Source organism: Triturus cristatus, chromosome 7 (genome assembly GCF_964204655.1).
Source record: "Triturus cristatus chromosome 7, aTriCri1.1, whole genome shotgun sequence".
Lineage (NCBI taxonomy): Eukaryota > Metazoa > Chordata > Amphibia > Caudata > Salamandridae > Triturus > Triturus cristatus.
In genome coordinates, this window is record NC_140590.1 from 786,446,947 (window position 1) to 786,474,611 (window position 27,665).

Here is a 27,665-nt window from a genome sequence, read left to right on the forward strand (position 1 = left end):
TTTGGCGGTTGAAGCTAAAAAAGCAACTTCCAGCAATGTACATGTATGTGTTCCGTAGATTGTTATTGTGAATGTTGTCAAATCAACAACCAATCGAAGTACAGTGACCATACAAGGTACCTCAGCGGACTTCCTTTCTTCTACCGTAGTTGCTAGCACATGAGGCATTCTGACAGTGTTGGGAGTGTAGCAGTGGTTGACCTCCTCTGTCAGTGTTTAGTTTCCAGGTCAACTGATGTGGCCAAGTGTTGCTGTCAGGAAGCAGGCCTCCTGTGGGACCATGCAATACATCCTGAAAACAGACACCAAGGTTGACAATTCTTCTCCGGAGTAGTACAGTCACAACGGCCCTTGCAAAAAGTAGATCTTCGGATCTCGTCCAGTGGGAATTTCTCCTGCCAAATATCCAAGCTTAGTTAGTAGACTGCACGTGTGCGGTGGCTGCAGATGCCGGATACTGAGAAGGAAGCTGGGATGGAGCCAGACCAGCTGTGGAGAGGAGTAATCCCCTGGCTGACGGCTGCACTTGGCTGGGTTTATCCTACTGGTCTCGCGTATTTCAGCGGGGACCTCCTTCACTCCACAAGCTTTACATTCATCCTTGCTAGACACTCAACCCAACAGAGCCAACAAATGGACAGGGCGAGCCCAGTCAAGGGTGGGCAATGGCTGTAAGAGCCCATGCAAGGGCAGGGCCTTGACAATATTTAGAATGTGAATCATGCAACAAAAGTTGTGTAAGAATATGAAAGGATGTCTTCAGAATTCACAAATCTGTATTTCTTTAATACATTGTCCTGAACTTGAGTATTTCAAGGTGCTCTCATATGTTATAATGAACAAAAAAAGAATCTCATTGAAAAAAAGTATTTGCCCAGGATCACACACTTTGGTCAAGTGGGGAAAGAGGAGTTGACACCAGATTTTCCTTTTCGTGCTGTGCAATTCAGCCACTACACAGGTATAACTTTCTGACATTAAATGTTAATGCTTTGTCCTTAATTCTTTGGGGGTGAGACCAGAGCATGGGTGACAGATAGAAACCACATTTTATTCTTCGCAGTTTTACATAGCGCGAACCTTGGGCCTGTACATAATTGTGTTGCACCGCACACAAAGACTTCATAACACATTTTTTTTCACAGCACAGGAAGATTTGGCAGGATTCACAGGATGCTGAGCCGAGGCCGGATTTGGACCTGGTTCCCCTTGTTAATGGTTCGCAGCTGTAGCCACTAGGCTGCATCATCTCCCGTGAAAAGTCGGCTCGTTTTGGGTTTTACGTTCCACGAGGACCTCAATCTGAGCCAGAGCCATTAATCTGGCTCGAGCCTGACTCGACCATTCAGTGCCTTTGCCTACCGCTACAAACCAAGTGACACGCAACACCCAGCTAGTCACACCAAGTGCCACAGAGTCACCACCAGTTCACACCAAGTGCTACAGAGTCACACTGAGTACTAAAGGGGAACATAAACATACATCAATCAATCAATCAGAGTACTTGTAAAGCGCGCTACTTACCCGTGAGGGTCTCAAGGCGCTGAGGGGAGGGAGGGGTGCTGCTAAAAACCTTTAGAGTCTCAAAGAAAGGTGACTTTGAGTGGCTTTGGAAGCTGAGTCTAATCAAATCAATGGAAATTGAATATTTTTTAGAGAGTGAGGATGGTTTTGAGGGTGGGTGACCTCACTGAAATATCTGGCAGGCATTTCGCTTCTTTAGTGGTTGAAGATACGTCCAAGGAGGATGACAACCGCTTCCATATGAGGGCGAGCTAAAAGGGATGAAATAACTGGATACTATCACCAAGTTGCAAAATTCACTAGTCATTCACACTTTGTGCCACAGAGCCAATAGCCATTCACAGCAAGGTTGCCAGAAACGAAGCGTCAAAGAGTCTCAAGCCACACGCACTAAGTGTGAAAGTGATGTTGGCAATTCACATTCGGGTACAAAGTGACCATATCCACTCCTACTGAGCGCCACAGAGCATCAGCTCCTTGTAGCCTCTGAGTACCACAGGGCTAACATTAATTCCCTCTTGGTGCCACAGAGAGGGTAGTCACACAAAGTCTATAGAGCCACCGCCGGCTCACACAGCAATATAGTTCCAGCAGCTGCTCATTCCAAGTACTGAGGAATTATTAATATTGTCAGCTACCAGTCACTGTTTAGTTCAGGGTTTAGAGATACTCACAGGTGGAATTCATGGCTCATGTCTGGGACACAGTGCTACTGTCTGTGTAGACCAATGATCGGACACAGTTGTACAGCGCAGTACACAGTATAATCCTGCCAGACAGTCTCTGTGGCACTATGGATATCTTGGGCTAGCCTATGGACTTCCCATCATGCTTGCAGAGCCAGGAAATGTTAAGCATCTCTTGGAACGACTGATGTTGTCAGAGGGGGACTTGCTGATGCTACTTTCAACCACATGAAAGAGGTTGGACTAGATCCTGCAGTTCTTGATGAAACCACCAAAATGCAATTCACTGTCTCTTGTTCAGTGTATCTATCTTCTTCTTTGGCACAGTCTCTTGTTTGCTGGTTGCGTGATCTCTCTTTCTGATATTTATTGTGTCATGTTTGTCTCTTTTCCCTATCTGTACTCTATCTTGTGTGCTGGGTGGCCAATCTTTATTAATTAGTCTTACCTTATTTTGTTTCTCAGTCGCTGGTGCATGCTGTCTGGAACCGTCTTCTGTTTTCTGAATCACTGATCTCTTGCTGCCTTTTGTATACTGATAGGCTAACCTCTCATTCTGGCTCCTGTTGTCATCTCATGTTTGCTAATTGGATGATCTCTGTGCTTTTTGGCAGGGGTCTGATCTCCTTGAGTAGTAACCTCAGTTACTTGATAGAGCCTCTACCAGGAGACCGAGGGCTGCACATCATCTACAGGGCAGAGCATTTCAAGATTCCCGGAGGCACTTGTGGGCATCAGCATCCTCAGGGTGTCCCTGACAACTGGACCAGTGGAATTACCACTGCCGCCAACTCAGGGCATCATCGGGTAAGAAACGTCTGTAGCTTCTAATCTGTCCTCAAGATACAGCTGGGTAAGGCACACCCATATTTTCTACCCTTGTTTCAGGCACTGGAACAGGTGCTTACCCTGGTTTCAACCATGTCTCATTATACCACTGAGTAAGGCATACATATGCGTAGCATCTAACCTTACCTAAGTAACACTGAGGGCTTCTAATCTTGTGTTGTAACATCAATGCATATGTCACATTACCAGCTTCATACCTTATCTTAGGTGTGCACCCTCCAGCCTCTTTTCAGGACTCAGCACCAGTGGGCACGCTCAAAATCTTGTTTCTCCACAGACGTAGCACTGTTTTCCTATCTCTCCACAAACATCCAAGACTGTCATCTAGCAAAAACAGAACTCTCAAGAGAACTAGTGGGGTAAAGGCATTGGGATAATCACGGGAACCATGGTGTTGGAAATGAACAAACAGTTGCGAAGTAAATACAATCTGTTAAAATATTGTGCAAAAATATAACTAGCGGAAATTAGACTTAAACCTTTGTATGATGAAGAGGTCTTTACATGTAGTAAATTCTTTAGTTCCTGGACATATTATGATGGATATTATTGGCTGATACCTACTTGATAAAGTCACATTGAATAAAAAACCAATACAATGTATAGTTTCTTTCCTTTAGTACTTTTACTTGTGTTTGCATCAATGAGTGAACCCAGGGTGTGATGCATCTTGGGGTCTGCTTGTGGTACTTAAAAGCGTGCATGGCCGTGGTGCCTGTTCATAGCTAGGTCCACGGACACAGTGTTCTCTATCTGGAGCATTAGTCTCTATGCTGCTAATAGGTCTACTTGAGGACCTAGCATCATAGAGGAAGACCCATGGATAACTAGGCCTCTTGAAGAAGCTGTGCATGGACATGAAAGGATGAGTTGCCTACTACCCTGTTTTAGTTTGTGGTGTTAGGTGGTCTAATGATCACGTCTGAGAGGCTTTTTGAAGGATAAGCTTTTATACTTCAGGGCGAGAACACAAATATGGGTTCAGGGCCCCAGTGGACAGGAAAGGTCCATGCTGCTGTGGATTGGGTAGAACACCTGCAGCCTCCCCTGAAAGTCTGAGATTATATAAGGTCCCCATGATGAGGGTTCTTGCTCTGTCTTGAACTCCCAAAAGAGAGAAAGATGCTCAAGGTGTTGTCGCAGTGGCTGTGTCTTACCTAGGAGGCTGACTGCAACAGCCATTTGCAGACCGTTCTGTATTGACCGAGGACCCTGATAAGAGAATCATCTTGGCCGCCACACATCATGGTGACCATGTGCCTCCTTGCTGTTATAGGAGTCTTGATACTTCTGAATTACCCTCTTGCTGGTAAATTTCTGCAAACCTGACCAGTGGCTCATCACTGCTACAATATAGACTGGTATGGTTGATCCGTTACCCACTGCTGGTAGCAAGGGATCAGTAGTAGCAGTCTACTCAGAGATTTGGTTCATCCAGTTACCCACCTGAATGGCCCCAGGTTCTCACATCTTTATTCTTACTTCCTTTTGTTGTTACTTTTGCTATTCATGAGTTTGTGTATATACTAGCGTCCAGATTTACAAACACTTTGTGTTGGGTTTACATTACTTTCTTAATGCAAACCTGTTGCAAAGTGTAGTGGGATTTACAATCCAACATAAATTGTGATTTGCATCAAGGGGAGGTTCCGTGGGTGGTGCTGAGCGTTCCCATGCAACCACCCATGGATATTGGCACAAAATCGTATCTAAAAGGAATTATGGAGAGGGATTTGTGACAATATCTGACCCTTCCTTGAGGCAGGTGCAACCAGGAGAAATGTTTTCATTTCTCCTCGTTTTTCCCTCTTTGGATGCAGATATACAAGTGGGAAATGCCTTAAAGCATAGTTTTTGTACTGGCAGGGACCCCATCCTGTACAAAAACTATGCTTACCACAGTGCAGACACCCTTGCACTATAGCGCAAGGGTGTCAGCGTTGGTGCATGGCAAGCAACAGTGCGCCAGCACAGGGAGAGCGCAGAACAGCTTAATATCTACTAAGATGCAGCACTGTTCTGCTGTCTCACATTCATGCAACGCAGTTCAGCAACTTTACTTGCTGCACTGCATTGCATTAATTTTTTTAGTAAATCTGGGTCTAGATTTTTGCCCATATAAACTTTTTTACTGGAGCAGAAGTGCCATGAGGACTCCCCTTTTAGTAAACACTTTGCAGTTCACTGGGTTTTTCAATTGTGTATCAATTAGTGCAAACGTTTGAATGGGAGCACTCTCCTGGAGAAGGAACCGTTGCAGCAATATTTGCATATAGGTGCTCCTTATTCATAGCTGCATTGTTTTCTTGTGGGCTAGGCCTAACCATGTACAGAACCCAATCCTGTGATAATAAAATCGACTACCTATTCGCGCCCTGTGGTTGAGCAGCTTGTCCTTTTCAGTGTATAGTGTTGTCCCTCAACAAGTTCCAGCTGACATTTGTCACCATCACCTAATCTCTTTGTAAGTCCCCCTTTCCTTTATAATAGTGTGGCACACCCACTGAGTGCATCTGACACTAGGGTGTGGTCACTGAATGAAATGCCCCGGAGGCTCTGCATTTCTTCTGGCTCCCTTTTTCAAGCTCGCCCAGGACGCTGATACCTTGCTGGTCCCAGCATCCTACCTGGTAGGAAGATGGACTGAAAGCTTCAGCCAATAAATGAGCTAGGGCCAAATGTATCAACGCTTTTTGCAATCACAAATGGGCCGATTCACAGAATCGGCCCCTTTGCAATCGCAAAAATGCGTTTTGCAATGTATCAAACATTGGTAATTCGCAATATGGGTAATCGCAATTATTTGCGATTACCCTAATTGTGAATGCAGTTAGGGAATCGCAATTTACGATTCCCTAAATACAATTCTGATAGCTATCACAAATTGCGAATTAGAATTAAGGAATCGCAAATTCCCACCAACTTCTAGTTGGTGGTAATTTGGAATCTCCTCGAAAAATGCACTTTCTTGCATTTTTCTAAGTGCCATGTGGGGCATATACGTGTCCTTAGGGCATGTATGTGCGCCACATGTGCACACATGCATATTTCAGGGGTGCATCAGGGTGGCCTTTCGGCCCACTTGCACCTATGGAATTGCATTCGCAATTTGCGAGTACCAATTTGGTACTTGCAAATTGCAAATATCTTCCCATTTGTTCCTATGGGCCTCTAGGCCCATAGGAATGAATGGGAAGGCTTTCCTTAATAGCGATTCGCAATTTGCGAGTCGCTATTAAGGAATATGTAGAAATCGCAAAAGTTTTGCAAAAACCTACATACATTGCATCTTGCAAATCTATAATAGTGAATCAATAAAATTCGCAAAATGTAAACTTGATACATCTGGCCCTTAGTCACCTGTTAATTACAGTTAAGTGTTTAAAAACCGTCTTCAGAAGTATATTCTGCCACTTAATCATGCGTCTTAACTCAGAATTTTAACTTTTGAATTGTGAATTCCTCTGCTATTATACATCCAATTCCAATAACCTACAAATTCATCCTACCTTTACAATTTGTTTTACTCTGCATACTAACAGACCCGATTCAGGTGGGAGGCTCCTGATTTTTAAAGCCAAGAAATGGCTTTACTTTAGCTGTCTCCCGCCTACAATTTCAGTTTCAATGTTACTCGATAGGATAAATAAATTATCCCGATTTTTAAAAATGTTTTAATCAATGTCTCCCTTTTCCTGTTTCGAAATGTTGGCTTGTATGTAGGCCTGGGCGAAAATTTCGTTCCGTTCGCGGAAATTGCAATAATTTGACATTTTCGCGTTCCGCGGAGAGCGCGAAAATGTCAAAAATTCCGGTTTCCGCAGCTTGGCGATAATTTGTTTCTTGCTCGCGCTGTAAAATAATACATTCTCGCGCACGCGCGATCGCCTTACCTGAATCCCTGCGTTCGCCGACAAATTTTCTTGATCCGGTCGCGTTCTCCATGAGATGTTGTATTGTTTTTAACCATTTGCGCTGTCTCGCGACAGTTCGCGCCCGCAGTGACGTCATGCGTCGCGCGATCACGTCTTTCTTCTCGCGATCATGCACCGCGAGACAACTCAAAACAAGATGGCCGCACCCGCAAGCAACCACATGGGTAAGTTGGCGACCCGCAACCATGCAGAAAATCTCGCGAACATGCCGGCAAAAAACTTCCGCATCTTCGCGATATTTCCGCTTGTTTGCGATAATTTTAAACATTTTCGCGATAATTTGCAAAAGTTAATTTCGCAAATTCCGCCCACCCCTACTTGTATGCAGAATTCCAAAAATATGGCTAAGAAGCATTGCTCCTTTCCTCAGCAACAGGGTGTATATGTTTAATGTTCCTGCTAAGTAGTGAGGCAGTGTCAGTAACAGTTTCAATGATTCCCCTTTATCGGAGCACCTGATTATTTTCAGATGAGATGACTCATTAATAACTATTCGGAACAGTATCTTTCTTGCTAGAAAGCCCACCATTGCTGACAATGGAAACAACTGCCAGTGCTTCACGTCTCAGTCAACATTTTTTATCATCAATTTTGTTGAAATATCCCAGCCACGTCTCCTGCCCTTTTAGCATACTCTCTGCATGGGAGATCTTCAGTCCCCCCTTTCAAAAGGCTTAGCTTTCATGAACCACGTTGTCTCTGCTCTCCCTCTCCTGTCGTTCACCTACGGTCCCCATCCTACGTTTCTCATGACCATTCCACTTCTTTAGCCTCAGTTTCACCTGTCTCTTTCTCCCCTGTTGAATAATAATGATAGCCTGCATCCTGGTCCTGTCTTTGGCTGTGACCCATCTCTTTTCTTCCACTTCTCTTCTCTCCCTTGTCCTTTGCCTCAGAGGTCATATGTGGTCTAGACGAAAACATGCAGAAAACTTGTTATGGATAATTTTTTTCCCCAAAGCAAGTTTAATAAATGTGTCAACTTTTTGCAACAAAGGGCTGGAACTTGCCCCCTCTCCACTCACACTCACTTTTTTCTCTGTTCCTCCTCTTCTCCCATCTCTCTCTATCCATTTATTTTCCCTTCTTTTGCAATCTGTGTGTTTTCCTCTTATATTTTCCGCATCTCCTCCTCTCTAACTCTAACTGAGCGCCTCTGTTCACGCTGGGTTTGGATCCTCATTACCAATGATCCTTTCCGCTCCAGTCTCCTTCCTTCTGCGCACTGTAAAATATTAGTTGAAAAGGCGTTTGTAATTTCAAGTTAGTCAAATAATGCTATTAGCCTCTGATAATCCAGAAGATATAAAAATACTCCGCTGCTGACCACGTGACCTCTTCTTTATCAAGTGGTTCTCTAACACAGCATATTATACACTTGCTTGTTTTCAAGATAGCCGCTGTGCATGCAGGAACTCCATGATGACTTTCAGTCATTTGGAAAATGGTTGTGCCTACTGTCGTACACTAGGGGGCCTATTACGATGTTGGTCGGAGTTTTCTCCAACCAACACCATAGCGGAAACGGGACCGCCTAATTAGGATGCGACCGCACCATCCCATTTCTCTATGGGTGCTTGTGTTTCGGCCGTAAACTGGCCGTAACACAAGCTCCCATAGAGAAATGGGAGATTGTGTTAATCTCTGTCCCCTGTGGCAGGGACCTCAAGGTGCCTCCCACAAGGTGCAGGGATTAACAGGGCACACCGTAGGTGCCCCCTTGGCCCCCAACCGGAGGCTGCAAGGGAAAGGGGGCCCCCAAACAACCCTGCTGAAGTGCATCGTAATTCAGACGGTGTAAACTGCCGTCCATATGGATTACGGGCTGGTTCTGACTGGCCAACGGGCTCCTTCAGCTCGTCTGAAGCCAGCTGAAATGACCTGCCGGTTTCAATTCAGGACAGCTGTATCGATATCAGCCAGTCAGAAATGAAACCGGCTTTACGACCGGCACCGTAATCGGCCTCTAAGAATTTCCTGTTTTAGTGAGAAACTCTGCAGTCTTGGTTTTGGGAACCTTACCCTCTGACATATTAACTAGAAAATCCATTAACAGGTGTGCTGATGTTCTGTTGATAAATGGAGGACATTGCATAGTCATTATCTGCAAAGTACCATGACCATATTCTTTGCTGAGCAGCAGTAAGAAGTTCTGATGATTTCATAAAATCTAAGATGGGGAGAATTGTGTAAATTGTGAAAGTGTAATGAGCACTCAATAAATAATTATGCCAGTCCTGGAATGCTCTTTCGATTACTGAGCCTCCTTGTCTCAAGTATATTTTTTGGGGATGTCTGTTGCGTTATAATTTCTTGGCTGTGTGCCAGAGTGAGAGTCTGTCTTATGTCTGGGTCAGGTTGAGATCAAATGGAGTCTTGCATAGTAGTTTCAAACGTCTCTTTCTACCAAGCAGGGATGATTATCATTCACATAATGTCTTGAAATGGGGTGCTCTTGTTTATGTTTGTTTTAACAATTATAAGTCTCAATATGCTTTGTGCTCAATAGTAAAACGTACCCTATTGAAAGCAGCTCGGTGATCGAAGTGTTGTTTCAGAGAAAACTGACCTAACTGCGAAAATAATACAATCCCAGGAAAGAGTGTATGTGACAAAAATGAGGAGATATGTTGTCCTTAGTGTTTGGACATGTTTTTTTGACACAATGTAGATTCTACCTGCTGTGATGAAAATGCTGTTTGTGAAGCTGAGACCCTTGTAGTTTGGTAGAGAGTTGGTGCTTTCTAGCACTCCACAGAATGGCTCAAGTTGCTGGAGCATTACACAAGCCAAACCATCATGCGATGATGATATAAACCAACTCTGCCCCTAAAAGTCATCTTTCACTCATCTCTTTCAGAAATATATAACCACATAACGCACTCTGCTCCGGTGTGTGTACATATGAGTTAGAATCACATTTCCCAGCTTTTTGTTAATTTTTATTAACATGTGTGTTGTGAAGGCAAAGACTTGAAGAGAGACAGGCTCCCCAGGCCATTTTGAGAGATGTAAATGGGTAAATTATGCAAGATAGTATCTGAGCCAACGTAATAGATGGCAGACCCTGTAGGATTCGCTCTACAAGCCCCCCTTTGATGCGTGCTTTGGCTACTGGTTTATTCATGTAACTCCAGGCATGCACGCCTAGTAATACATGAATAAACATTAAGTATGAGTAACTGGGAGAACTGTAAAGTTACTTGTCTGATAGGCACTGACAATTCCTCTTGTGGTATATGCCCAGTGCTACAAGAGGGGGGTAGTAGGTTTGTCTAAAGGTCCTCCAGAAGTTCTCTATATGAATGACCTGTAAAATGTTGGGTCTACAACTTTACTAACAAAATAGGGCAACCCAATTTTCCCCAAGGAACTGGGTACAATGCTAGTTATCCAAAACAATATTCCTTGAGGAATTATTTTCATCAGAACTTATTTCCATGTTCAATATAGGTCCACAGTGTGAATCCAAATAATCAATTACTCAAAATATGAACAACAGTCACAGGTGTATTCTGAAAAAATATATATCAATTTACTTTACTTCATTAATGTACAATGTGAGTTAAACTTATCGTCAATATTATATACATGCAGTATTCACATTCCATTAATAACAACACTAGCAACTCCACATAATCCCAACATCTATTTTAGTTGCTTGTCTCAAGAGATAAGTGGAAGCGCAGTCACTCCCTTTAACACAACAAGTGTTTCCATCAATAACAATCTCAATTATAACAACATTTGTGGGTTATAATCAACAATTAATGACATTTGGGGTTATAAAGGATGTGGTGTTGACGTTTTGGTCTTCAGTGGCCAATTAGTTCCATGAGACCATCTTCAGGTCTCAGCGTTGTGACACGAATAACTCCTGTAAATACTTGCTCCTTAAACATCAATAGTAAATATCCAACTAACATGTGAGTATCGCTGATAGACACTGTATTAGCATCGTCTCCTTCATATTACTTAACAGCGGGCCGACAGCAATGTCAGATCCAAGCGGTAGATACAATTCACACACGCTGGGAGATACAATTCACACACGTCGACTCGAGAGTCTCTCGAGTCGGCGTGTGTGAATTGTGACTCTCGCTTGGATCAGACATTGCTGTTGGCCCGCTGTTAAGTAATATGAAGGAGACAATGCCTATACAGTTGCTATTGGTGATACTCACACGTTAGTTGGGTATTTACTATTGATGCTTAAGGAGCAAGTATTTACAGGAGTGATTAGTGTCCCAACGCTGAGTCCCGAAGATGGTCTCATGGACCTAATTGGCCACTGAAGACTGAAACGTCGACACCACATCCTTTATAACCCCAAATGTCATTAATTGTTGATTATATCCTACGACTGTTGATATAATTGGGATTGTCATTGATGGTAACACTTGTTGTGTTAAAGGGAGTGACTGCGCTTCCACTTATCTCTTGAGACAAGCAACTAAAATAGATGTTGGGTTTATGTGGAGGTGCCAGTGTTGTTACTAAAGGAATATAAATACTGATTGTATATAACATTGACGATAATATGTTTAACTCACATTATACATAATGAAGTAAAGTAAATTGAACTGTTGTTCATATTTTGAGTAATTGATTATTTGAATTCACACTGTGGACCTATATTGAACATAGAAATACGTTCTGATGAAAATAATTCCTCAAGGAATATTGTTTTGGATGACTAGAATCTACGACTTTTGCGCTCCGTTCATAGGGTGTAGGTGAATGCTTGATTGCAGGTTTGTGCAGAGAGTGGAACTGTCCTGAGAGTAGGTGGGACAATAAGCCATTTGGAATCATGTAAGAGACTCTCTTCAATTCAGGGCACCACTAGATGGATAACTCCAGAGCCCAGATAATGAATCTGAATGAATTTGAGTGTACGAGGTTCCACATAAGTGCAACTCAGTGGTCGTGGAGTCTCATTAATGTTTTCTTTCATGTTGTCCTCTCTCCCAAAGGTGAAACTGAACCTCTATATCCAGAGGTTAGAGTGTGGATTTGTATACTCTGCGAGATGGTTGTACGTGCTCCAAGTTGCAAATAAATGTTAATTGCCTGCCAAATTTAGAAGTATCCCATAGCTTGCAAACTAGGGAAGATTATTATGTTTGTCTTATTAAGCTGTCTGTGTTAATACTCTTTGCAGAACTCGGGGACTTTTTAGCAACCGGTATTCGGATGTTCTCTGATGAAGAGTTAAATAAGCAAAAAGAAACTGTAACTTCCTCTGGAACCCTGCATATCAACCACACAAACATCGATCTGCAGCAATTTAGACCCCAAGATATCGACTTGCACACTATCCCCAAATGAACTATTCATAGGAGAGTACATCTTTACTATTGCAAGTCCACATCTAATTCTTTTTTTTTTTTAAAAAACCTTTATTTATATCAGTCTGGAACACAGCTATTCAGCCGACATCCCGGAGGTTCGGCAGCCAATTAAGCAACACATGAAAGCGTCCGTAGCTCTAGTACAGGAAAAGAAACAAAGGTTCTGTGTTTTAGACAACCTAAAATAAATAACACAAGCAAGGCAGTATACACAATAAACTCGTGCCAGTTCCCGATGGGGGTGCGGCCCCATTCCCAAAATCAGGACAAAGCCACCGGTCGGGTGGATGAGGGAGAAGCAGAGGCGCTAACATTCTAGCATATTTTCATCATGAAAATCCCAAGTTGGAAGTGAAGCTAGGGGGAAAGTTGCTCCTCTAACGGTTCAGTGGCCGGGGGCAAACATATATCACCCCTATACTGGTTCCATCGTCCCCATATCTTGTGCCATTTCTTAGGCCGCCCCCGGGCACTATACACCGTTTTCTCCCTAAACATGCTCCAGTCCATATTATCCATCCATGCATCCAGAGCGGGAGGTCTCTGAGAGCCCCACAGTCGCGCAATATCACGCTTCGCCACCATATTTCCTAGGGTCACCCATTGAGTCTGCGCCACGTCATAATCAGTAGGACCCCAGACATTCAAAAGACAGCGCCGTGCCTCTGGCAGCAGTGCAATACCCGTGACCTCCTGCATCACTACATGAATTTGCTTCCAGAACTCCGCGATCACACCACATTCCCATATGATATGTAGAAAGGTGCCCACCATCCCACAGCCCCTCTTACATAAACCATCCTTGGAGAAACCCATATGAATCAGTCGGGGCCCAGTGACGTAGACTCTATGAAGTATCTTAAGCTGGACCAGCCTTAGTCGTGCGGGGATCGCGACCTCCTTAGGAGAGGAGATGGCGTACTGCCAGTCCTCATCATCCAGTTCAAGGCCGTCCCTAGTCCACTGATCACGCACCCCGAGGAGGAGGTCGGTCCGGACATTAACGAGCTTCTTATAAATTAAGGAGATTGTACTCTCTGGCATATGGCCATCCAGGATCCGATCCTCCAAGGGAGAGGACTCAGGCACCGTCTCCCCCTCGACGAGGACGGACCGCAGAGCATGGCGTACCTGTGCATACCGGAAATATTCCGTACCCTCCAGAGCGTACTCCGTCCGTAGCTCGTCAAACGATTTAACTCGCCCCTTAGCCAGCAGGTCCCCCACCCTGGATATGCCGATCAGATCCCATTTCTCGAATCCCTTCGTGTGCCAAAGTTTCCCCAACATATCGGAGTCAAACAGCGGAGTGGCGAGGGTGAGCCTGTCCTTCCAACCCAGCTAGTTCGTAACCGCCTTCCACACGTGCACCGCCACCTTGGTTGGCCCCGTGAGGGACCCATCCGTTGACCTGGAGTAGAGTGCTCTAAAGTAATTACCCCCGCGCAGCAACCACCGGTCCATAGCGAAGCCAGGGCTCAGCACCGGACCGTAGACTCCGTGATTGATCGCACTCAACTGAGAGGCCCAATAGTATCTTCTGATGTCTGGAAGCGCGATACCCCCATCGTACCATGGAAGGGTCAGCTTTGCTATCGCTATACGTGGACGGCCCTCCCACAGCAACGAGCGCTGGAGGCTCTCAACCTCCCGAAAATAGCTGGCCGGGACCAGCTCCAGGGTATTCTGCAGGGCATAGAGAAAACGGGGAAGAGACATCATTTTGAACAGCGCGGCACGGCCAAGGAGGGAAAGCGGCAGCCGCCGCCAGCCCGCCACATCCCGCCGCAGGCGTGTCAACGGAGGGAGCAGGTTTCTCTCATATCGAACAGTTGGATCGGTGGAGATATAGATCCCCAGATACAAGAAACCCTCCCGGGCGATCTGGATCGAGCAATTCCGCGGGAGAACAGGGACGTCTCCACTCAGGGCATACAGATACGACTTCCCCCAGTTAATGGTGAGACCCGAGTTCCTACCAAAAGAAGTCAAAATGTCACAGACAACTATGAGAGACTTCCTGGGTGAAGTGAGGTATAGCAGAATGTCGTCGGCATAAAGGGAAATGCGGTCCTCATGATCTGGTGACCATCGGATCCCCCTTACATCTGGGTGCCATCGTATCCAGGCCGCCAGCGGTTCAAGAGCGAGAGCAAACAACAACGGCGACAGGGGACAGCCCTGCCTGGTGCCCCTCCCCAGCTCGAACAGACGGGACGCCCTACCATTGACCGCGACTTTAGCCAGGGGTCCTTCATACAGTAGTCTCACCCAGCCAACAAAGCCAGGTCCAAAGCCGAATTTTGCAAGTGCGGCCCACAGATATGCCCACTCTACCGTGTCGAAAGCCATCGTGGCGTCAAGTGCTGCCACAATGGTCGGCTCCCGCAGTGTCCCCGTCCTTGCGAGCACGCTGTGGATGCGCCTAAGGTTCAACGCAGTGTTACGGTGCGGGATGAAACCAGATTGGTCCGGGTGGATCAGGTCCCCGATCACCCTGATCAAACGGTTGGCCAGGATTTTAGCGAGGATTTTCGGCTCGGCATTAAGTAGCGACATCGGCCTATATGAGCTGCACTTATTCCTGGGCTTGCCATCTTTATGTATGACCACAATTGTCGCCAGGCGTTGGTCGAATGGAAGGCATCCCGTCTCCCGCGCCTCCACAAACATAGCTCGCAGATGTGGAGCGATCTTGTCCGGCCGGAGTTTATAGAACTCAATTGGCAGGCCATTTGGGCCCGAGGCCTTGCCCGGGCGCAGTGAACGGATAGCACCCGCGACTTCGTCAGCTGTGATGTCACCATCTAGATCTTCCCTGTCTATGTCAGAGAGGCAAGGCAGAGCAAGATCGCGCAGAAGTTCACACGAGTCCTCCACCGGCCTGTCCGACACAGAGGTATAGACCGTGCGGAAATAATCTGCGAAGCACTGGACTATGCCATCCGGCTCAGTGACAATAACGCCACCCTCTGTTACTAGGTCCGGCACCACACGATTGACCCGCTCCTTTTTATCCAGCCACGCTATTAATTTCCCGGCCTTGTCCCCGACGTCGTACAGTCGCCCCTGCTGCTCCCTACTCAGGGCTTTGGCCGCATTCGTCACCTGGGCCTTATACTCCGACTGCTTAAGGCTCAATTTATGCAGCGCTGCTGCCGTGACCTCCTCCCCTAAAACCAACTCTAGAGCCGCCATCTCCGCCTCGATCTGAGCGACCTCCGCATCCCGCCGACGTTTGGCTGCCGCTATCAAGGAGAGGGCCTCTCCTCTCAGCACAGTTTTAAACGCTTCCCACAAAGACACCGCAGACGTGACCGAGCCTAGATTTTCCTGGAAATAGCGATCGACCGCCTTCAGCACCGCACTACGAGTCTTAGGGTCACGGAGATACCAGGGGTTAATCGGAGCCACCCTGCCCCCCACTCCTCTACCAACATCCATACAGATCCACACCGGCGAATGGTCCGAAATACCCCTAGCCATGTGCCTAGCCTCGGACACAAAGGAGGCGTGTGCGGCCAAGGTAAGCACATAATCAATTCTAGAGAGACTGCCATGCGCCCCGGAGTGGAAAGTGTACTGCTGCTGTGTGGGATGCAGCAGTCTCCAACAATCAACCAGACCAAGGGTATCTACAAAGTCTGGAAGCCATTTCTGCGCCCCCCCAGAGCTTCTTGGCGGGTGTCTGTCAAGCAATCCGGAGCCAACCGCATTAAAGTCACCACCCACCACCAACATTCCCTCTGGGAGATCCAACAGAGCCCTCCCAAGGTCCGCAAATGTGGAGGGCTGCAGCGCAGGAGGGACATAAACCGACACCAGGACCAGCGTCTTGCCCTCCCACCTCCCCGCCACAGCCGCAAATCGTCCCCTATCATCAACAGTAGTGGAGTCAACCTCAAACGGCAGCGAGGACCTGACAAGTATTCCAGCCCCTCTAGAGCCCGAGGAAAACCCAGAGTGTGCGACAAATTTGTAGCCCTTCCTGTTGAGTGCGTAGCACGTGTTACCTATCAAGTGCGTCTCTTGCAATAAGACTATATCAGGGGAGCATCGCTTCAGAAATTGCAGGACAATCCCTCGCTTAATACGATCCCCCAAGCCGTTAACATTCCAACTGAGTATCTTTAAGCCCCTACCCCCATCCCAAAATGTAAGGAGACCTCCACCCCCCCCGTAGAACCGCACTCGAGCTACAGAAGCTTGCATCACTACGCCTTGCAAAACAAAAAATAACAACAACCACTTCAACAACCCCAATCCACCCCCCACCCTGCACCCCTGCGTAAGCTCAAAAAGCCCCCCCAACTTGCAGTGTGCCTGTCGCCCCATTCAAAGACTAATCTAAAAAAAGAACCCCAGAGGAGGAAAAAGCTCCCTTCCTACCCCCGCCACCCCCCGGGCTACCACCCTCCCGGAGGAGCCGAAGACTGTGAGTCACCGTCCTGAACAAAATCAAAGTGATCTAGCACCCAAGTCCTCACTCATTGTTCATCACGGCCACCTTCTGCTCCACCGGCATGTTCCCTGCTAGTCCGTCGTTGGGGCAATGTGTCCAGCCAGTCTCCGACCATGTCCGGTGATTCAAAAAAGAAAGTCCGCTCTTCATACACCACACGCAACCTGGCCGGGAAGAGCATGGTGTACTTCAGTCCCATCTCTCTTAGCCTTCTCTTGACCGCCAGGAAGCCTTGCCGTTGCTTCTGCACCATCTGGGTAAAGTCCGGATAAAAACTCACGGTGGTGTTCTGAAAAGTCATCGGGCCGGACACTCGTGATGCTTGTAGAATGGCGTCGCGGTCCCTGAAATTAAAGATCCTGGCGACAATCGGTCTCGGAGGGGCCCCCACCTTGGGCCTCCCACCAGGGACTCTGTGGGCCCGTTCAACAGTAAAGAACTTACTGAGGCCTTTGGGCGCCAGATGGTTCACCACCAAGTCCTCCACGAACAGGTCCACTGACTGTTCCTCCGAGTTTTCCGGGACCCCAATAATGCGCACGTTATTGCGCCGTGCCCGGCCTTCAAACTCCTCCAGCCGTCGGGCAAAGTGGTCATTTGCGGTCCTCAAGGTACGGACTTCCAGCTGCAGGTCAGAGACATCTCCCATGAGGCCAGAGGTTTTAAGGTCCAAGGACTGAACCCGCTCATTAGTTTTCCCCAGGTCTGCCCGAATCAAGTTGACGTCAATCGAGATTGTGTCCACTTTATGTGCCAGGGCCTCGAATTGCTGCCCGATAGAGGACTGCACCCCCTCGATGGCCCCCATGATATCCTGCAAGGTTAGTTCCGTGGCGGGGGGCAAACCGTCTTTCAAGGCTTCCAGTGCCCTTCCCGATCCGCCCGGTGACCCCTTCTGCTGGGCATAGCGGTCCATGTTGTTGGTTTGGGTGTATCCTCCCCGCCTGGTACTCTTGGGCTTCTGTTTTTTGGCTTCCGATTTGGTCGACATCGTGATCTGCCGCGGAAACAGTCTCCTTGCCCATCCAGAGAAGACGACCATGCAACAAGTGACCGGCGCGACTCACTCCCAGGCCAGGGCGCGATGAAGACAGGAAAGCGAAAGCGAAAGCGAAAGTGATGACACCGTCCTCCCGACGGCTCGCCCCTCACACGGCCGCTGTTGTTCAATTAGTGCTCGGGCACTGTGCCAGCGCAAGCCCCAGGCATCTTCCGGGGAGTAGGCCACAAACTTCCATGTAGCACAACTTCAGCCTCCGGTGAGCGATTTCAGTCCGGACAGCGACTATCACCTCAGCAACGGCTCGCCTCCAATATTCCGGGTGTTAAAAACAGGATGCTGCACAGGATATTTGCCGGAGGGAGCGAGGGTCTCGGGAGCTCTGAGCTCACGCGGCCATCTTGATCACGCGCTAGGCTCCTCCCCCCCCACATCTAATTCTTAACAATATTGTGCACGTCGAGATCTGTGACTCAAAATCGACGAAGGCCTATATTTTGAAGTCAATATTTCTAGTACCTCTCTTTCTCTGGAGAGACTGTTTAATGCCTTGATGTCATTCGGGAAAGAATGCCTCCAGGACAAAAAAAAAAAGCATTCTGTCTTGACATAAGATAAGACCTGCTTTTCATAAGGCTAGAAATGCTTTGAGGGGGACTCTAAGAAATTCTGTATAGTGGGTTATGGCACATATGTATAGAAGCAAACATTGAAGCCGAAATACCAAGTGGAAGTTGGATGGTGCATTACCTGGTGTTGCTGGCACACTTTGTAGAGTGGGGGTGCTGGCTAATTATGTCACCTCAATAAAGTTATGGAGGATATATGTCAGTCTTTCAAAGCTCAACAAATGCTACCAGAAAGTAAATATTCGAAGGGGCCCTTTATTATTTACTCCTCAGCTAAAGACTTTGAAGTTTTATGGGGTGCTGCAGCACAGCATCACTGACAATACCCCCCAAGTATTCTGGAAAGTCGAAGCATTACTGAAGGACGAAGACCGTTCTGCTGTCCCTGAACAGCCGACGAATCCCCCCGATTGGATGAATGTTCTACTCTCCCTGAATCCCCCATATTGCAGGAAGGTAGAGGTGGTTTACTGGTTCACAGAGACACATAAAGAATGCTGTGGCCCGACTGAATACAGAAAAAGCTGAATGCCAAATGTATTTTTGTTTTTAATGAAAATCCATCTAGTGGCCCATAAATCGGAAAAAGTATTGCAGCTTTGTGTCTCAAAGTTAATATTCCCAGTTCTTGCAGGAGTAGCATTACAGTGTCTCTACAAAAAAGCAAAATGAAAAAATCTGTTCTGGTCGTATAAGCTAATTTGGAAACTAAAACGTTTACTGGAATGAGTGATTGAATGACGTGGTTTTATAAAGCACAACAGCTGCTCCAGTAGGCGCACTAAATGCGGATGTAATCAAGCAGGAAGGCTGGTCATACTGTTTAAGAGAGAGACAAGAGCGCGTTCACAGATCTTTAAAGCAATTAATTTTTAGCTAAACATGGACTCTGTCGATATATTCCTAATATAATTTGGAAGCGGGTTCTATAGTTTAGGTGCCAGACAGGAGAAGGCCCTGTCTCCAGCTCTGGAGTTGTGTATTCCGGGGACGACTAAGAGAGTTTGGTGGGCCGACCGTAAGGTTTTTGGAGGCTGGTATCTTTTCACCTTGTTCTGAATGTAGCTTGGGCCTGTCAAATTCACAGCTCTAGAAGTGAATAAGAGTGCTTGAAATGTAGGTAGGTCTTTCGCTGATAGGAAGCCGGTGAAGTGTTTTCAGTCCCTTTCGAATTGACGTATTTTAGGATATTAAGGAACTGGACAAGCCTAAGAGGGGCCCCAAGGAGCAGAATTTGCATAGTCCAGCCTGGATGTTATTAGGGCGTGAGTGATACATTTGTGACTTTAGCTGGTAAAAATGTAAAGATCTTTCTGAGAGATTTCAGTAATGTAAAGAATGTTCCAATTGTGGCGGTGACTGGTTTAAAGGACAGTGAGGTATCTATTTTGACGCCCAGGTTTTTGGCCATGGTGGTGGGAGCTGGGAGAACACCAAGCTCAGACGGCCATATTCTTGAGAGGAGGTTCCGAAAACTAAGATCTCTGACTTATCTGAGTTCAGGCAGCGGCAGTTCTTGAAAATCCATTCTGCCAAAAGACCACCTTGAAAACTGGCTATAGCAGAATTGTCTAAGTTGCTAAAGGCTAACATTAGTTGTGTGCCGTCTGTGTATGACACACAATTGAAGTCCCAGACTTGTGCCACCACTGCGAGTGGGGCCATATATATGTCAAATAAAGTGGGGCTAAGGACTGAGCTCGGAGCTACCCCATGGTCTATTTCTTAAAATTCTGATGTATTGGGGGGTAAGCAAACTGCTTGCTGTCTGCCCATAAGAAAGGACTTTAGCCAGTTAGAGATAGTGTCTGTTATGCCTATTTCTTCCAGCCACCACAGCAGGATCTCATGTGAGACCGTATCAAATGCGGCTATCTCGTCGAGCAGGACCAATATGGATTTTTTTCCTGAGTCAAGCTTAATTTTAATGAAGCCTGTAACTTCAAGGAGTGCGGATTGTGTTCTACAGTCTGCTTGAAAGCCGGACTGGGAGGGATGTAGACAGTTATGCTTGACTATAAATTTTGTGATCTTTCATTCACCCAAGCATCTAACAAATTATGTTATTACGGAAGTAGGGAGATGGCCTAAATTTGCTTTGCTTTAGTGGATCTAAGTTTGCCTTTTTCGGCAGATGGAGCACCATTGCTTTTTCCATTTTGTGGGTACAGTTCCGGTTTCTAAGTAAAGATTAAGCAAGTCATTGATTTTGGGATCAAGACCACTCATTACTCCTTCATTATGTGTGACGGACATACGTCTAGTGGGGCCCAGATATCGATTGTAAAATAGTCCTTTCAGAGACCTCCAGAGACATGGATTTGGATGTCCTGAGGTTTTGGTAGGGATCTGGAGGGATCAGTATTCGGACTATCTTTGAATTGCAAATACATTTTAAACACTTTGTTGTGGAAAAGGCAGGAGAGACTATCAACAAATGTTTGTGAAGTAGACATGTATTGTTTACTTGATTTCGGATTCAGGAAGGAGTCTACGATTTTAAATATGGTCCTCGGAACATTCTTTGCCTCCTCAATTTGTTTGACTTTTCTGATGTTTCTCCTAAACTGTTTCAAAGCATATTTATAGCTGCGTTTATCCTCCTCTGAAAAAGTACGTTGACAGTTCCTCTCAAGTTTTTTGCACCTGCATTGCTCCTTCATTAGTTCTGAAGAGAACCATGAAGCAGAGGACGAAACTCTTTCCCTATTAGTAGCTTTTAGAGGTACAATTGTGTTAAAATGTGATTTTAGGTCACACTCAAAATTCGTGATGGCTGTGTCTATATCACTGGAGTGGTCAACCTTGACTGAGGACATGTGTTCAGTACTGTGTCTGAGACTACATGCCAGGGACGAGACCGTGGTGCTTCATTTGTTTTAAAAGTCTGTAAGACAGGGAGATTAAAGTGACAAGAGATAAGATAATTATTTGACCATGCTAAAGGAGAAGTTTCATCCACAACAAGTGAGGACATGTTGGAGAAGATAACAACATTCTTCAAGAAAGATTCATGCTGGATGAAGTTAATGCATGAAAAGAGGATAAAAAGTTTGCCTCATCTGTCCAAGGGAGATTTGGCATAGGAATTCTCTCCATTAACCAGGCATGTTTCTACCAATTTCTGATCAATAAATAAGCAACTAGAAAGAGGCTCCATCACTACACTACCTTCTCGTACATTTTCATAAGCTTTTAACTTGTTTCAAAGATAACAAGTACCGAGAAAGTTGAGGATGGCTAATAGGGATCCCAAACTTTTCCCCATGATTTCGGAATCCTATCACTGCTCCACAGTGCATGTTCATCATTTCAAAGCAGGCCGGCCCACCGTCATGGAGATTCCAAACTGATACAGGGATAAAGTAAAGGTTCCTTGTAGCAGCAGTTTTTTATTTGCTGTTGATTACCTTCTTCAAATCCTGAGAGAAGTGACACAGGACAGCCTCAAAAACAAGATGTAAATACCGCTGCTGCTGCCTGTCGAATAATCTACTTTGTATTTTGGAAAAAGTTGATAACACCCTCCTATGGCTTCTGATTCATGACAACTTGCAATAATAATAATAAAGAAGGAAAAATCCATAACCATGTCTGGGATCCACAAACAAAGTAAGATGCAAGCAAGAAGTTGCACGTAGAAGGGTTCCCTTAAAAAACAATGCACTTTTAATATTTGAGGATCAGCAACTCTTCTCTGCAAGGCTTAACCTCCAGCGTGGCAAACATCTTGAGATTTACAATGACACACAATGACACACAAAGAAGGAATGAGAATACAACTTAAAAACCTCTTTGAGGTGAAACTGGCTCCGTGTTTGTCACGGTGCAGAATTCTGAGGACTGAACGACTCCACCACAACTGTAGAAACAACATAAAGGAAGCACTCCCCTCATCTCCTCCCTGATGAGCTGCTAGCATTAACAGCAAGAAAGACCGCAGTGCATTATGCGGTGAAGAGAAGTGCATCCAGAGGTGAACGCTTAATTCACATCTGCAGGCCTGAAATGGCCACTTGTAAGTCACCACACCCGCTCTCCCAGGAGCCTGCAATGAGTTTCATACTTACAAGGTGGTCCTTCCTCAAAGGAGTGTGAGAATAGGAAAAAACTTTCCAAGGACAGACCAGGTATCTTTCCCGGAAAAGTACCCACCAGGAAAATGAAAAAGGAATGCGCCCACACCCACTCTGGACACTATCAGAGAAATAACATGATATCACCCCTCACTTTTCTCCTTTGTTCTTACATAAGTATTTTCTCTTTCAGTGGCAAGTTAAGACTCTCCTTCTCCCCTCTAGTCCACCCCTCCCCAATTTTTTGAGGAAGCACCATGTCATTAGTTGGCCGTGCCGCATAATGTAAAGGAAACAATTTTTTGCTTCTATTCTTTTTTAAGGATGTTTTCTCTCCCTTTTCCCTCCCACTTTATGACACCTTTTTCATGTGTATATAATGTGTTGGCCGCTTATCTGTGCTTTTTAACCTTCGCATACAAAAGCCAAGTGTCTAAATAACAAATAACAATCTGATTCTGAGTGTTTGATGTCCCTGTGGGAGGGTTGAATCACGGACACCAAATTACCTATGAGAGGTCCTTTTTACCCCCAACAGGAAGGTAGAGAATATAGTTAAAAATGAATTCAACAAAACTACCCTGCCATTTGGAATCATCTAAAACGAGGGATTTAGGATTGAGAGGATATTTGTTTAGGATTTAGTCACCATGCTTTGTTGCATGACGGCTGGGCGGCCATCCAGAGGAGTCATGGCCGAGAGACTCCCACGCTATGTATCAGGAGAGAGGCCGTGTAAGTCCGTTTTAGGGAGTCCAGACTCTACTGCCATCTACAAGCTGACCCAGGTACACCTAGGAACTCTGGTGGAGTGGAAAACTGGTCATAACTTTAGATCCCCTTGGTAAGGCAGCAATGGCTTCTAAGTGCTTTTAACTGCAAACTGCATGGGTCCTAGCGCCATCTTGGTGCAGACTACAGTCTCTTTATCAACATGTTAGGGGGTCATGTTGGTCATCTGAGGCGCTTGTGATCGATACACTGCCCAAGAGAAAGTATTACTTCTAAAACGAATTAAAAAAAATTGAAAGCAGCTTTGTTTTGATGAAACCCTTCTGTAAAGAAATATGTCAAGTTCCACCTACGTTAAATATAAATATGTACAACTACTTTTGTGTCAAATTAGTTCTAGGATTAGAGGTACACAGGAGTATGCATGGTTGAATTGTGCTTGCACAACTGCGAGACTTACATGCCTCCGACGGCTCTTTCTCTGAGGAGCAGATACCTTTATCGACTCCTGCAGGTTGTGTTACTGCTCAACAGTACATGTTCATTATGGCAAAGCAGGCCCACCGTCACAGAGATTCCAAACTGATACAGAGCTAAAGTAAGGGTGCCTTGTAGCACCAGTTGTTTTCAATTTTATGTGGGTTACCTACTCCAAATCCTGAGAGAAGTTAGATTACATTAAAGAAACTCGAACCCAGAGGAAATATCCTGCGCTACACGGAAGCATCTCCTACACAGGAGATATCATGTGGTACATGGAAACATCTCCTGCACAGGAGATTTCATGTGGTACATGGAAGCATCTCCTACATAGGAGATATCATGTGGTACATGGAAGCATCTCCTACACAGGAGATATCATGTGGTACATGGAAGCATCTCCTACATAGGAGATATCATGTGGTACATGGAAGCATCTCCTACATAGGAGATATCATGTGGTACATGGAAGCATCTCCTACACAGGAGATATCACGTGGTACTTGGTACTTGGAAGCATCTCCTACACAGGAGATATCATGTGGTACATGGAAGCATCTCCTACACAGGAGATATCATGTGGTACTTGGTACTTGGAAGCATCTCCTACACAGGAGATATCATGTGGTACATGGAAGCATCTCCTACATAGGAGATATCATGTGGTACATGGAAGCATCTCCTACACAGGAGATATCATGTGGTACATGGAAGCATCTCCTACACAGGAGATATCATGTGATGCATGGAATGGAGGTCTGTGACGGGAGAACAGCCTGATAATCTGACACGATGCCAGCCTACGTTCTGATCAAACACATCCTTGTAATCTTGATATTGTTGAGGCAATTAACTTTCAACTAACCCTACATGATTCGTTCATACAGTTTATATAATCAATTCAATCCCATGGTCAACAGTTCCTTCGATAGCAACGTAGTGTATTTGACAATAAACAAAATGCATTTGAGTTCACCATGTCTCCCATTTACTCAAAATGTCCAGAATATTAACAAAATAAGCACACAATATCCTGTTGTCTTTTTTCTCCTTTTTGTTACCTCAAGGATCTATAATTCCCTACTATTTTCATTAGTCAGGATATTTCTCTTTCCATAGTCTTTGCGGCCGAATTTCCTACTTTTATATTAACCAGCAGTTTATCTTGGACACTTTTTCTTTCTTTTTTCTTCTTTGCCTTTACACTAGTGAATAACCAAATTATAACATTCCATTTACTAATGCTTGGCAGATATTCAGTTTAAGTGCCATTTGTGCTGGATGCCACTGGATAATCTTTTAATCTTTGCTAAAATGTGACTACCTACTGAGCTTCGGGTCCTATTCACTTCCAATACTAGCCTATTCAAGTTTGTTACATAAATGAACATATCACAGTTTGACTGTTACAACTGTGGTTGAACTTAACTTTTTTTGTCCTCTTACAAGAGTAGAATGGATCTCACTGCTGCCCTAATTGAATAAGCCATGCTGCATCTCTCCAGATTTAAGATATCAAAAATGCGACTATTGATTGATTATTTGGAAGTACAATACGTTTATTTAAAAAGTGCAAATGACATTTGGTAGGAAATATGTAATATTGTTGTCGGCTTTTAAAGTATTGTTCTGTAGCAATATTTTAACCTTTGAACTAAAAAAAAGGCAAAGTAATATATGCCCGTCTTTTTCTGAGATGGCACTAGGTAAGTAAAACAAACTACACAACCTCTCCACAGTCATTTTTCTAGTTTGAAATCTTTTTATTGAAAAATCAACATACAAGATGCACTGCTTAAAGAGGCCTAGGTCTTGGGCCAGCATACGTTTTAGTGCTGCGTAGAGAATCAGAAAAACATCAAAAAGAACTGCCCCGCCCCCCTCCCTATCCCTACCCTCTCCTCCCCCCTCCCATCTCCTCCCCCGTTTAACGCACCCAGGCAAAGAATTGAAATACAGACCCAGCACCCTATTACGCCAGATTGTGACATTTAAGTTTCGCTTTGGCTCAGCTGGGGAAGACGGAGCAGCCGCAAGTATCGAGGGTAGTACTACTCCCGGAACTCAGTGCAAAGCAGAGAGACAAAGGGCTGCCACACCTCGGCAAAAGAGGCCCCGTCATCTTGAAGCGAAAAGGAGATGCGCTCCATGCCTAAAACATACCACAATCGATTAAACCAACCCTGCACTGTTGGTGTTCTATCCGTGCCCCAGAGTGATAATATATTCTGTAGTGCCGCTCCTAGAGCTATACCTAGCTGCTTACCCTTACGAGATTTGAGGGGAAAAGTAAGCCTGTCGGACACTCCCAGAACCACATATGCAGGAAAGCGTAGTTGTGTAGTGTCGAAGTGACCGTAGATTTCGTCCAACACTTGTGTCCAGTAGGTGGTGAGAGTAAGGCATTCCCACAACAGGTATAAGAGTGTGCTTTCAGCGTTGCATCCCCGCCAGCAGGTAGGGGAGCGGTCGGGATCGCGCTTATGAAGTCTGGAGGGTGTAAGGTACCAATATGTCATGATTTTAGTGGCCGTTTCAATGTTCGGGCTCTTTAATAAACATCAGACCATTCTTTAGGTGTCAAAGCCCGGCCAAGCTCAGCCTCCCCGTCTTTGACCAGCAGACTTAATTGCTTGTTCTGGGGGGCGTAGGATGTGGTAGAGTTCCGTGATAAGTCCCTTTGAGGAGTGCTTCGAAAGCAACCAACGCTCATATCGAGTGAGAAGCCTCTCCGCTCCCGAGCGGATTTGGGGTTGCATAACCCAGTTTCTAATCTGCAAGTAATGGTAACATTCTGTATCGGGTATGTGAAAGTCAGACTTAAAATCCTCAAAGGGTCGGGGGCCTTCGAGATAAAAAAAATGCCTGATAGACCTACGTCCGGCTGCGTCCCACTGACAAAATGCCTCCCAGTTGAGGCCTGGGGAGAAGTCCGGATTTTTTGTAATGGGAGTGAGGGGTGAGGGGAAAGATGTCAGGCCATTGCAGAGATCTGTAGCATCCCATGCTTTCAGTGTGGCACGGGCAATAGTGGAGCCATATAACCCGGGGGTCTAGAAGCCTTGTGGAGAAACGGAACCTTCCAGAGAGCTTTTTTCGCTAGCGCACGTTCCATAAAAAGCCAGCTCGTCTCTGACTCTGGCTGAGGCCATTCTAATAGAGTCCGCAGCTGTGTTGCTTTATAATAACGGTCGAGATCAGGGATCCTCGGGCCCCCCTTTGTCATGAGGTCTAAAACTCAGCTCTCTACTTATTCACACTCTCCTGTCTGCCCAAACAAAGGTGTTGAATTCAGATTGTAGCTGCTTTAAAATACCCGAGGGAGGTTCCACCGGAAGTGTCTGGAAGAGGTATAGAACTTTAGGGAGAATGCTCATCTTGAGAGCTGCTATTCTGCCTAGCCATGTGAGATTAAACGGCTGCCACTTGGAGCTCCTGTTTGGTCTGGCGCAGCAGCCGGGAGTAGTTCAGGGATGTCGTCTCTGCCGTGGACAAGGATAGCGTAATACCGAGATAGGGCATAACCTTTTGGTCCCACCTAATCGGGCATGCCTGGGACAGAGCCATAATAGTATTCTGTTTCAAAGCGAAGCTCAGTGCTTGCGACTTATCCACATTGACCTTGAATCCAGAGGCTGCTGCGAATGCCTCTAATTTGGCCAAGCACGCTGGGACTGAAGTATAGGGGGTCTCCAACGTGGAGACTACATCGTCAGCGTAAAGACTAATGGTATGGCGTTCCCCCCCAAAAAGAATCCCCTGAATCTGCTGATTCTCCCTGAATGATTAAGCCAGTGGCTCCATGTAGAGAGCAAATAATAAAGGGGGGAACGGACAGCCCTGGCGCGTTCCCCTGGTGATAGTAAAGGGGGCAGAGGTAAAGCCATTCACTCTGAGCGTAGCTGAAGGGCGGCTATATTCGCTAAATACCCATTGGT

At 45.7% G+C, this 27,665-nt stretch overlaps 1 protein-coding gene across 1 annotated transcript in view; it reads left to right on the forward strand.

Annotated features, from left to right (window-relative positions):
• The window catches only part of ADAM19 (ADAM metallopeptidase domain 19), a 275,869-nt gene that overhangs the window by 52,557 nt on the left and 195,647 nt on the right, over positions 1-27,665 (forward strand). Inside the window, exon 6 of the mRNA XM_085617602.1 lies at positions 2,825-3,017. Within this exon, the coding sequence (XP_085473728.1) occupies positions 2,825-3,017 (193 nt within the window). The remainder of the gene's footprint in view (positions 1-2,824; positions 3,018-27,665) is intronic.